At 40.1% G+C, this 13,271-nt stretch overlaps 1 protein-coding gene across 2 annotated transcripts in view; it reads left to right on the top strand.

Annotated features, from left to right (window-relative positions):
* Positions 1-1,876: 1,876 nt before the first annotated feature.
* The window catches only part of Mdm2 (MDM2 proto-oncogene), a 33,005-nt gene continuing 21,610 nt past the window's right edge, over positions 1,877-13,271 (top strand). The window contains exons 1-4 of one of the 2 annotated variants that reach the window (XM_048359924.1): positions 1,877-2,243; positions 2,840-2,919; positions 7,869-7,943; positions 11,768-11,901. In XM_048359924.1, the coding sequence (XP_048215881.1) occupies positions 2,854-2,919; positions 7,869-7,943; positions 11,768-11,901 (275 nt within the window). In that variant the 5' untranslated portion in view covers positions 1,877-2,243; positions 2,840-2,853. Of the gene's footprint in view, positions 2,244-2,781; positions 2,920-7,868; positions 7,944-11,767; positions 11,902-13,271 lie in introns of both variants that reach the window. The other variant, XM_048359931.1, reaches the window with a different exon arrangement.

Below are 13,271 nucleotides of genomic sequence, written 5' to 3'. Positions count from 1 at the left end.
TGAGCCACAGCGCCACTTCTGGCCATTTTCTGTATATGTGGTGCTGAGGAATCGAACCCAAGGCCTCATGTATACGAGGCAAGCACTCTTGCCACTAGGCCATATTCCCAGCCCCGAAAGTAATTTTTTTTTAAACTGTGTAACTCTGCTATCTTTCCATAGGGACAACTTGGCTTGGAGAAACTCCAGCACTAAAGTGAATGCTGCTCATTCTGTGTCAGCAATGTGTCAACTATTGAGTAGTTCAGCAACTTTCAGATAACATCCAATCAAAAACTCAAGATTTTTGAGAGGCATGAATAAAGAGATTACAAAATCTTCATTTCTTCAAATAGCCACTTATGTTTTTCACAACCTTCCTTAAAATTCTCCATGTTTAACATTGGTCAAGTGAGTTTAGTGTGTGTAGCCTCAATGAAAACCAGAGCTCAGACAAAGAACTAGGCCTGGGGCTAGAGACAATGGCTTAGTGATCAAGCACATGCTTAGCATGAGTAAGGTGCTGGGTTAGATCCCCAACACAAGATTTGGGTCTTGTTTGACTTAGCTTTACATAAGTAACTGTTCTCAACAGGGTAAAATTCCCACCAAAATCTCTCAAATGCTTAATATTTTCTAAAGTCATGATAAGATCTCAGTTATGCTCCTATCATCCCATTATATTATTCCTGTTATAAGTTCATCTGTGTCCTGAAAACAAAAACAAGACTACTGTACCTAAATAAGGTTTAGGCACTGGTGGCTCAAGTCTGTAATCCCAACTATCAGAAGGTTGAGACCTGAGGATCAAGGTTCAAAGCCAGCCTAGGCAGGAAAGTCACTCTTATCTCCACTTAACCACCAAAAAGTGGGAAGTAGAGGTCAAGCTCTAGAACCCACACTCAAAATACAAAAAGATAGTCAAAATCAGATTCTACCAATATAATCTCAGCACATCCACGAATTACAGTAGGAAAGTCACATGGTCCTCTGTAAATACAGGGGAAAATAAGCAATAGATAAGAATAAACACTCATTCACATTTTTTTTCTTTTGTTAGTGGTGGGGCTTGAACTCAGGGAGCCCGAGCACTGTCCCTGAGCTTTTCTACTCAAGGCTAGCGCTCTACACTTGAGCCACAGATGCAGCTTGTGGCTTTTTTTTTTTTTTTTGTAGTTTAATAGAGATGAGTGTGACTTTTCCCCCAGACTTTTCCTTAGATCTCAGCCACCTGAGTGGCTAGGATTACAGGCTGAGTTACTGGCGCCTGGCTTTTTTGTTGTTGTTGTTTGTTTTCCCTTTAACTGGTTACTTTGAGATAGGGTCTTGCTTTCTTATGCTTCTGAGTTGTGGTTGGAATGAGAGCTGTGTGCTGCCACCACACCCAGCTGTGGGTTGAGGTCATGTGTGTATGCCTGGACTGGCTTCTTAAACTGTCATCCTCCCAAACTCAGCCAACGTTGTAGTTAGGATTGCAGACACAAGCCACAGGCCAACAGGCTATTTTTATTTTATTTTTTTAAGTTTTGGAATAACATTTGTATATAGGTTAGGCAGCTGGCACGGTGGACTTAAAATAAGACAGCTGTTCCTTTTGGTTTCTTTTTAGCAGCAGCAACCCTGGGACACCAACTTACCCACAGTTTCTCTGCGGTCAGAGGTGTAAACACACGAAATACAAAAAAACCACCTAACAGTAGCACCAGTCAGCCAAGCGTGGCGCGCCAGGCCGATCCCTCCGCATCTGTAGAATTCCGCCGCGGCCGCGCGCGCGCGCGCCCTCGGCACCCGGACGGGAGCTAGCCCGTCCCCTAAGTGGCTGCGACGCTGGCGCCGGGCGCGCATGCGCAAAGATGAGATGGGTCGCGGCTTCCGGCGCGCTCCCCGCCGGCGGTAGGAAGCGGCGCGCGCCGCGGACTTCGGATCCGTTGGCGAGGTCTGGACGGCTGTGTTCGTTCCCTGAAGATGGAGCCGTAAGCCGAGCCTGAGGGGTAAATCCTGACCCCTCTGGCCGCCGCCCTGTCGCTTTCGCCGTCAGGAGCCACCTTTCTCGTCAGACTTAAAAGCGTTCGAGTGGCCTGAATCTCTGAGCAAAATGGTCGCCAAGTCCCTGGGCGTTGGGCTTCCGCAGGCCCAGTGAAGAGAACCGAAGCTCCTTGAAGGACTGCTCACGGTCCCCAACCCTCTGCTCCTTGAAGGATTCCCCGCACCCTCACCCCCTGCACTCAAAGCCGAGACACCCGCAACGGGAGGAGCAGGTACGGGCCCGGACACGACGGACCAGGTCCGGGTGCGGCGGCCACCTGGGCGTGCGGGCCGCTTTTGTGCTGTTGGTGGTAGGGGGGCACGTGGCGGGGCGGTGGTCTTGTTGGTGGGTGGTCCGGGCGTCGCGGCCGGGAGGGGGCGGAGTTTCGGGCCCGCGCTCGGGCGGGGCGGGGGCGGAGGGTCCTCTGGGAAGCCTGGCGTCTGGGCCTCGTGGGCGGGGGCTGCGCGCGCGGCTGGGGTCGCGACGCCGACAGGTGTCTGTCTCGCTGGGGGTGCCGAGTCTGGGCGAGTTCGAGCTGGTCCGTGGACAGGGTTGACTCAGCCTTTCCTGCTGAGCTGGTCAAGTTCGGACACGTCCCCAGGGTGGCCTCACAGGAGCTAAGTCCTGACTTGTCTGCAGCTGGGCTATTTAAAAGCCTCGCCTTTTCCTCAGCTGTTGTCCACTGGCCATCGGGGATGAGGTACCTGTGTTGCCGATAGCTTCGCTTCGTAATCTACCACTTTTCTATGGGGTTTTTGTCTTTTTTTTCTTCGTAGACGTGTTATTATTTCAAGTTTTTAGCGAGCGCGTGTGTGTGTTCTACGTTAAGGCCAGAGTGCAATACCAACATGTCCGTGTCCACTGATGTTGTTGTAAGCACCTCGCATCTTCCAGATTCGGAACAAGAGACCCAGGTAGGAATTTTTTTTTTTTTTTTATCTCAAGTATAACTGTTAAAAAGAACCTTATGGGGGGCGGCAATCAAGTGATTTTGTAAGCTTGCATTGTAGCAAGGCTGTTTACATGGTGTGTATTTAATTAACTTAAGTGTATGTTTAATTACCGTCTGCTTTCACCGGCATAATTGCATCAGAGCTAAATGTGAGATTATACAAATACCTACTTTCTTTGCCCTGTTACCACAAGTTTTTTTTTTTTTTAATGAATCCATTATATTTTTCAGCCATGAATACTATGTGACTTACATAATTGAGTTTGGCTTGTCAGTATTTGTTAAGTGGTTTCAAAAAGTCACAAAAAGGGCTGGGGATATGGCCTAGTGGCAAGAGTGCCTGCCTCATATACATGAGGCCCTGGGTTCGATTCCCCAGCACCACATATACAGAAAACGGCCAGAAGCGGCGCTGTGGCTCAAGTGGCAGAGTGCTATGCTAGCCTTGAGCAAGAAGAAGCCAGGGGCGGTGCTCAGGCCCTGAGTCCAAGGCCCAGGACTGGCCAAAAAAAGTCACAAAAATAGTTCATACTTATAAGTAAAGGTATTCATTACAGAAATGAGTAAAAACTGAAAATTCCAGTGTTTTATCCCATGCCTCTTTCTAAATTTTTTCTCTGTATGCACCTATATATATTAACATTTAAATTTAAGTGTATGTTGTGTTCAAGTGTATGTTGGATCAAGATGAGACTAAAGTGTTCTACAACTCATCAGAATTAAACTACAGAAATAAGCTCTCTAGAGGTTGGGTTTTTATTTTAGTACTTTCTAGTATTTGATAACATTAATATTTTACTAGTTATGTCCTGACAGTGTTCTAAAATTGAAATAATTTTTTTTTTTCAGTACTAGGGATTGAATCCAGACTACACCATGAAACTAGTCTGTAACTTAACTACCACATACTACCACGGGTAGATTTTTTTTTTTTTTTTTTGGCTGGTCGTGCGGTGTAAACTCGGGACCTGGGAGGTTTTTTAGCTCAAAGCCAGTGCTCTACCATGTAAACCACAGGTTAAGTGATTAATTGGAGATAAAAGTCTAAGGTATTTTGGGCTGGCTTTAAATTGTGATCCTCAGATCTCAGCCTTTTGAGTAGCTAGAATTATGGGTATGAGTCACAGGTACCTGACTAGGCTGACAGACTTTAAGACTTGACTTCTTGAGTATTGTAAATAGTACTGTTTTGTACATAAATTCTAAGATAAGTACTATGTGGGTATTTCTGTAAGAAAGATACAGATATAGAACTGAATCTTGAATTATGCACATATTTGATTGCTAATTATAGCTTGATAACCAAAAGGTTGTGAGTTGTCACTCCTAATGACAAGCTTTTGTTGTTGTGCCAGTCCTGGAGCTTGAACTCAAGAGACCTCTACACTGTTCCTGAACTTTGTACTCCAGGCTAGTGCTCCACTATGTGAGCCACAGCTTCATTTCAGCTTTTTGCTGGTTAACTGAAGATGGAAGTCTTATGGATTTTCCTGCCTAGCTGGCTTCAAACTGTTGTCCTCAGATCTCAAGCATCTCGAGTAGCTAAGATTACAGGCATTAACACTGAAGCTTTTTTTAATGGTCATGTAATTGTACATACTTGTAAGTTATAGTCTGATACCTAGATACATGTGTTTGATGTGTAATGACCAAATTAAGGTAACATTTCCATTTCCTTAAAAACCATACCATTTCTTTGATGAGACCCATTAAACTCCCTTCTGTTTTTTTGGGTTTTTTTTTTTTGGCTAGTCCTGGGGCTTGGACTCAGGGCCTGAGCACTGTCCCTGGCTTCTTTTTGCTCAAGGCTAGCACTCTGCCACTTGAGTCACAGTGCCACTTCTGGCCATTTTCTGTATATGTGGTGCTGGGGAATTGAACCCAGAGCCTCATGTATACGAGGCAAGCACTCTTGCCACTAGGCCATATCCCCAGCCCAACTTCCCTTCTGGTTTTTTATAAAAAGGTATAATTATTGTGAACTAGTCTTTATCATTGCCTTTTTTTGGAGTTATAAGATACTGTGCTATTTAAATATGAGTATCTCAAGTCTCTAGTAAGGTTGGGCATCTTTTCTATTGCTAAATCACTTATTTATTCTGAAATTTGCTCAAGGCTAGCTCTCTACTTCATAAGCTACAGAGCCCCTACTGGCCTTTTCTGTTTATGTGATGCTGAGGAATTAAACCCAGGGCTTCATGCATGCTAGGCAAGCACTCTACCGCCACATTTCCAGCCCCTGAGTTTTTAATATTAATAGCTTGAGTAGTTCTCTATATTTCAAGCATTTAACTTTTGTTTAGAAATTCTGTATTTACTTTGTTATTGTATTTCCCCACTTAGGACATTTTATGAAGTCACATTTGTTGGCTTTTGGATTTTCCTATAACCCTTGAGAAGAATTCTCCCAGGCCCAAATTATACAGAATATATTCTATATTTTCAACTTTCATGCTTAGATATTCATCTGGAATTTGTGTTTTTAAATGTAATATTACAAATTATATTTTCTATAGTTTTTCATATTAATCTGTGTTATATAAACCTTAATAAGAAACTGGAGCCAAGCGCTGGTGGCTCAGGCCTATAATCCTGACTACTTAGGAGGTTGAGATCTGAGAAAGCCAGCCCAGGCAGAAAAGTCTCTGTGAGACTCTTGTCTCTAATTAACCACTCAAAACCAGAAAGTGGTGCTGTGGCTCAAGTGGTAGAGAGCTTATCCTTGAGCCCAAAGAGGCTCAGGGATAGTGCCCAGGCCCAGAGTTCAAGCCCCACAACAAACAACAACAAAAACAAGTTTTCCATTTTTACTTTGCGTTATTTTATGTAATTTGAAGTTAACATAGCATATAGAAAGATTTAGAGAGTGCTTAGGTTGGCAGCACATATACTACAATAGAAACAATAGAAGATTAGCATGGCTGCTGCTAATAACAACATACAAATTCATAGAGAGAAAAACTTTAGGAATAAACAAGCAATTTTCAACTCCTTTCTGAGAATTCTTTAGCCTGAATATCCGCTTCTAATACATGCATTTTTTAAAAACGTATGTGACCAAAGCAGTTCTACATTTCTTATTTTAGGTTTTCACTTAAGTGATTTGTTTATAAGTTGGAAATAAGCAGTGTTTTAAAACCTGTTTTTGAGCATTTCAGAGTTAGATACAGGATGGGCGGTTGATGAGAGGTATAGAAACAGATTTGTGTGTCTGTGGCATACTGTAAAATTGAGGTTGCAGATGCTGATAGAGCAGAGCAGGAGGGAGAAGGAGCAGTATTTTAATCTTACCACCTGAGCTATGTATTTTCTTGTTTTTTTTTTGTTTTTTGGTTTTTTTTTTGTGCCAGTGCTGGGGCTTGAACTCAGGGCATAAGCACTGTCCCTAGCTTCTTTTTGCTCAAGGCTATCACTCTACCACTTGAGCCACAGTGCCACTTCTGGCTTTTTCTATATATATGGTGCTGAGGAATCGAACCTAGGGCTTCATGTATATGAGGCGAGCATTTTACCAGCATGCTATGTATTTTCTTTTTTTTTTTTTTTTCTTGCCAGTCCTGGGCCTTGGACTCAGGGCCTGAGCACTGTCCCTGGCTTCTTCCCGCTCAAGGCTAGCACTCTGCCACTTGAGCCACAGCGCCGCTTCTGGCCGTTTTCTGTATATGTGGTGCTGGGGAATCGAACCTAGGGCTTTGTGTATCCGAGGCAGGCACTCTTGCCACTAGGCTATATCCCCAGCCCTATGTATTTTCTTAATGTCACAATTCAGGCAAGCAGGTAGACTGGGCTAAATGTAGCCTGCTGCCACTCATTCATTCATTCATTTATTTCAGTTGGTTGTGGGGCTTGAGCTTGGGGCCTGGGTGCTGTCCCTAATCTCTTTTTGCTCAAGGCTAGCTGTACTACTTTGAGCCACAGCGCCACTTCTGGTTTTCTGGTGGTTAGTTGGAAATAATTACAGACTTTCCTGCCCCTGCTGGTTTGAATTGCAGTCCTCAGAACTCAGCCTCCTGCATAGTTAGGATTACAGGCATGAGCCACCAGTACCTGGCTTGCCACCTGTTTTTGAAAATAAAATTTTATTGGAATGCAGCCATTCCCATTAGTGTATATAATATCTGTGTTTCTAAGTCAGATAGTCCATCTGACATGAAAATATCCAAATATTTGCTGTCAGTCTCTTCATAGAAAGAAGTGTACCCGGGTCTAGTTAGCAAACTTAAAATACATTGTATATCTTATTTGTAAATCATTATCACTATTCTTTGCCTTAGCTAGTACTGTTTGGTGCATAGTAGAAGCCTAATAAGTGTGTGATAGGAGTTTTGAATTATAGACCATCCAGAAAGAAATGCAAGTTGTTGCTGAGGAAAATGAGTGCTCTGATTTGTTCTTAATTACCCTTCTCAGCTTGGGTTATTTAAGTTCTCTAGAAGTAAGGAACCTAGTTAATAAAAGATTGGTACCGTACTCACCCTAACACTTTATTTTTTTTCTCTTAGATTCTGTAAATTTGCTTACAATGAGCTGATTGAATCTGTACAGAGTAGTAGTTTCATTGGGTCTTAACCATTTATGATTATTGACATGGCAGTCAGCAGATAACAGACATAGCTGGAGGAGAAAGAATAGTGTCTACTGTCTTGAAATTGGTATTGTTTTTGGTCACAATTCTTGATGATTTCATTATATTAGATTTTCCCCAGTATTTTTTTCATGCCCCATGATTATTGATGGTATTTAGTTTGCCTAGTCTCTTGTACTTAGTGTAAATTATTACAACTTTTCGATAATTAAATTTCTCAAATTGTTGAAAATAAAGTTTGCTACTTTTATTGGGCTTCCTTCAGGCCATTTATAGTTTCAGAACAGTTTTGCAATTACATGATAGCAGGTCTTTTTTCTTTACAGGTTAGACCAAAGCCATTGCTTTTGAAGTTGTTAAAGTCTGTTGGTGCACAAAAAGACACCTACACTATGAAAGAGGTAAGCTGAGTTTAAGAAAGCTAATGTCTTACTAATTATATATATAACCATGCCTAACAGTTTTCAAGATCATGGGAGAAATTGTCTATTAGAGATTTCAGTAAGTACCAACATTGCTTTTGATCATTTGGACTGTATTTTGAAGCTGAAAATTTTAATTCTTGTATGAGTTTCTCAAGTAGGAACTTGGAGACTAGAGGAATCTTTACAGGGGTGCTTTGCTCTACCAGACTAATAGCTCCATATTATTTGGGTCCCTTTCTGTGTGTAAGTTTTAGTTGCCCTTTGAACCTTATAGAAACAATTTGAATTGTACCAGTTTGCAATCTGCTTTTAGTTAATTTCATTTTTTCCTATTTGCTTGTTGTTTTTTTGGTTTGTTTTGTTTTTATGTCTTTGCCTACTATGTTATCTAGGTCATAGAAAGCTTTTCCTCTAGGGAACTTGTCAAGGTTAATTTTTTTGTCAGATGACCTAGGTAAAAGTTGATCTGGTTATTGGCAGATGGCAAAATAGACCCATTTTGTTTTCCCTTTAGCTTTGAGAACACTGGAGGTGGTGTGGATAGAGACTTCTTTTAATAAGCACAAGCCCTCACCTAACACATACCACCTTTGGGAGAGGTAAAAGGCAACATTCCCACTTTTTTCCATCACTCAATAATAGTTCACATACTTTCAGGGAACACACTGTCTGCTATTTAAAAGGCTTTCCTGCAGTCAAGCTGGGAAAGAAATGAGAGGGTGTGTTGGAAGAGGTTATGTTTTATACATAACCTGGTAGTAACCTAACTGCTGACAATGCAATAGGTGAAGAAATGGACAAGAAAACTGGGACCCATCTGGTGCCTGTGTAAGTGGCAGGTGAGGGGTAGAATATGCTGGTATATAGTATAGAACTCATGGACTGTAGTTCTCTTGCAGTGGTTTCATTGGGCAAAATCACTTGCCCCTATGGTGCCTCAAGTTCTTTATCTTTAAATCAAGAGATTTGTACTAGGTTGGTGTTTTCCTAGTATCTTGAGTTCTAAAATATGTAAATAGTATAAGGCAAAATACAGGTTCAAGGAGTGGCTCAAGCTGGTAGAGTACATGCCTGTCTGTCATGGACAAAACTTGAGTTTATACCCCAGTACCACCAAAAAAAAAGTGCGAAGTTACCATTTGCAGTTACAGTGACATATTCCTCCATGTTTGAAATATTGGTGGAAATTGTATTTTAACAATTGCATTCTGGATGTTGATGTTTGCTCTGGAACTTTTAAGCATCACACTAGTACAGAGTGCTTACTTTTAGAAAGCACGTATTAAGGCATTGAGATGGATACGTAAGTTTATGTTGTGTCACTTGTTTTAGGCCATTATATGGAAGGGATATGTGTCCCTTTCAGCAATGTAACACTAGTACAGATGAGTACATAAGTAAATTTCCTGGGGAAACAGGAAAGTATACTCTACTAATGGTAGCAAAATACTTAGGAATTTCTTTTGAGTAAGAGAAGTTCTAAAGAGTAGCAGTGGAGTTAAGTTTACAGATAGTATTGTAAAAAAATCCGAGGGGCGTAGTAATCATAATATATATGAAACTCAAGGAAGGGTCCCCAAGAAATAAACAAAACACAAAAGCTCTGCAAAACCATCAAGGGGAGGGAAGTTGCAGTAGGGGAGCCCAGATTCCAGAAAGCAAGCTGAGAATCCTGCCTAAGCTCCAAGCCCAACCGTTATGCAGCCTGGATACACTCAGACAAGCCTTTTGCCATTCCATAACTCAGGCTCCTTATCTAAAGGGGGAAGCTGTTGTCCTCCTTACCTCACAGGGGTGTTGTGAGGATCCAGTGGACAGACGAATGAACGTAAAGCGCCGTTAAACTCATAGGCCAGTGATATAACAGGAGTGAGTAAGGTACTTCAGTGCTGGTGTTGCCAAGCCAGGGAGCCTGCTAACTAAGACATAAGTGAAGGAGGAAGAGGAAATGGCCTTCCTGGTACAGTTTGTGCCTACTGGTAGAGTTGACTTTAACACCCTGATGATCATAATGTGAACAAGGGGCTTACTGTGTATACCTATCCTTCCACCTGCTTTGTTTTTTCTGTTACACAATTAATTCCTAGTGTGAACAAATAAAGTTTTTACTTGGGTGTTAAAAATAAAAATAAAAAAAGACTAATAAGCTCTACTTGGCCTTGCTGTACTGTGAACTTATTTGACAGACTGATTAGAAATTTCCCAGATTGGTAACTCCTCAGAATCATATCGTAAATCCATGAAGTGAAATATATATGATTACAAAAGTAACACACTCAAATACAGTTATCAGTGCAGTAAGAAGTTTGGGATATGTGGTTTATAACACTTTATTGAAATTTAGTAATAGATCTAAAGAATGTGATTTTGATGTGAGGGATAGAAAACAAGTTTTGATGTTTGCCACAAGCATAGTGTGATAGGAAAACATTTTGATTTTTATTGATAATCACAAGTACTATTAGTAGTGTTGTGATTTGTTACTTACATCTGTACTTAAAGGAAGAACTAAATTTCATTTCAAATATAGTGAAAATGTAGAATTTTTTTCACCTCCCAAATTAATGGACCCCCCTGAATTTTATCTAAGGACTTCTTTGGCATTCCTGGATCCCAGGTTAAGAACTTCTGCACTAGATACATGAGTATAATATATTGTACTGAAATTCTGGGATGGAGGTGAGCTGATTCATGAACATACCTTCTGTTTAGTGGATACAGTGCATTATTCTTTACATTGAAATTTGTTCTTTTGAAAAGTAAGATTTTCAGTGAGTCATCAGGCATTTTAGCAAAATCTCAGTGTGACTGAAATGTGTTTGTTCCTCATCTCACCCACTTTAGATTGCAGGACTCATTTTCTGAATACACTGAAGGTCCTTTCTTATGACAAAACAGTGGGGCAGGAAGAAATTTCAGAACCTTTTCCATTTTTAGCTACACTTTTGTAACCTTCCTCAAGGAATGTTTGGTAGGAACAAAAAGTAGATTCTTTTCCTTCTTTTACTATTAGTTGCCAATAATTTCTCCAATCCATAATTTTGTAGGAATATTCCTTTAAGATTGGTTCCTGCCTTAGTAACCATGATGAGGCCCCAAGTTTAAACCCCATACCACAAAACATGTAAAAACAAAAAGTGCTCCTTTTAGAAGTACCAAATTATTAAATGATGTTTTTAATGCTTAAAATTGATCTTTTTAATATAATCAATTAAGGAAATGAAAAATATGATTTAAGCAGTAGGTAGAAACAAAATAGATTAGAGGCATCATAATATAGAACGCTTACGCTATGTAGCAGAAATAATTTAAAGTCTTCTTTTGCTGTTTAGGGTATTGGTTGGTTCCAGGACTTCATTTTCAAAGTTCAAGTCTCTTGTGTAATCAGATGATTTAAGCTATACACCACTGAATTATTAAACTTGTAATCCTAGATATTTAGGAAATAGACCTGAGGATTGCGGTTAGAAGCCAGCATATGTGGAAAAGTCAAAACTTGACTGGAGGCTAGTTTCAATGAGGGTATGAGAACAAGCTCCATTAATGGCACCCCCTCAAAAAAAGTTTTAGGTTTAGGTTTTACATATAACCTTTGCTCCCCTATACTTAAATCATCTTTGGGTTACTTGTAATGCCTAATATTTCTGTTTCCATCAATTAAAAAAAAGGTTGCTGTCTGACATGGTTGTGGCTGTGTTTGCTGTTTGTTAATGTTTTTTGTATAACTAGGATACTGAATATGTTTGTAAACAACAATTGGTTTATGTTTATTTAATGTTCAAATCCTATTTCTATTGTAGGTCATTTTTTATCTTGGCCAATATATTATGACGAAAAGATTATATGATGAGAAACAACAACACATTGTATATTGCTCAAATGATCTCCTGGGAGATTTGTTTGGAGTGCCAAGTTTCTCTGTGAAAGAGCACAGGTAAATTCTTCTACTTAGTGCATTGTAAAAAGCCAGGTAGGCAAGTATTGCTGCTCACCTCTGTCCTCCTTTTTATCAGATATAAATTGGTTTACTATACACACAAATTGCTGAAGTTTAGTTTCTTTTTTGGTATCCCTGGATATCTAACTAGGACCTACTGCATGCTAGGCAGTCACTCTACTAGGCTACAACCCTAGTTCTGAAATTGGGTATCTTAGCTTTATACTTATTTTTTGAGAACCTGATCTCTGAATGTTTTGTTTTTCTTTTGAGACAGAGTCTTGAAGTCACTGTGTAGCCCACGCTGCCCCTGAACTCTTGATTATCCTGTCTCCCCAAGTGCTAGGATTACAGGCATGTACTATAACTGGCCTTGATCCTTCGTTTTTTATTTTCTTTTATTTTTGCGGTGTAGAGATCAAACCCAGGGCCTTGCACATGCTGTGAAAGCACTAAACTACTGAGCTATATTTCCAGCCCATCTGGAATCTTAGAAATTTGTTTTCGACATCTAGCCCAGACATTTACTAGTTCTGTGTATAGGTACATTGACCCTACCTTCTTTATGAAATAGCACAATATAAATGCCTTGTGCAGAAGTGACAAGTATCTCACAAAGAGACATTGTGTAAAAAACATTTTTGGCACATGGAAACCTTACACATACTAGCACTAGTCATTATATGTTATCAATTATTGACTTCCAAAGTTAGGCTTTTACATGTAGTAAAGGGTTAAATTTGAGCCTCAATTACTTTAGAAGTCATTTTTCCCCCTATTACGGCAGTTAATCAGCTGAATTTAATCCAGATAACTTTAATTTTAGGATATTCTGTTGATAACTGAAGACTTTAGTCATTATTAACCTTATTTGGAATTACTCATTCTAATTACTTTAGCATACTCAAGTCTGTTGAGCCTTAACATTTATACCTTAATATATAGGATGGATACTTTTTACTTAAACACTCAGATTCCACTAATTTCATGCATAATAATACTAGGTCTAGAAGCATAGCTCAGTTGTAGAGCACTGGCCTAGCATATACAGGGTTCTGGGTTTGGTCTCTAGCATCACACAGAAAAATAGTACGTAACCACACACGGTAAATGGAATGTTTACAACTTCAATTTATAATCAGTATACATTATTGAGCACTAGGAAAAGACAACACTCAGTAGAAGCAGAAAAATTTTACTGTAGCTTATAAATGAAAGGTGTTTATATTAAATTTTACTTATATTTTGGTGCTAGGGATTGAACTCAAGGCCTCCTGAGTGCTAAACATATGTTTTACCACTGAGCTACATCCCAGCCTTCATATTGTTTTGTAATATAACATAGAAGCATCATTCCATTACTAAAT

This window comes from Perognathus longimembris, chromosome 1 (genome assembly GCF_023159225.1).
Source record: "Perognathus longimembris pacificus isolate PPM17 chromosome 1, ASM2315922v1, whole genome shotgun sequence".
In the NCBI taxonomy this organism is placed as follows: Eukaryota; Metazoa; Chordata; class Mammalia; order Rodentia; family Heteromyidae; genus Perognathus; species Perognathus longimembris.
Note: the sequence above shows the minus strand (reverse complement) of the source record. Positions and strands in the feature narration are given on the sequence as shown.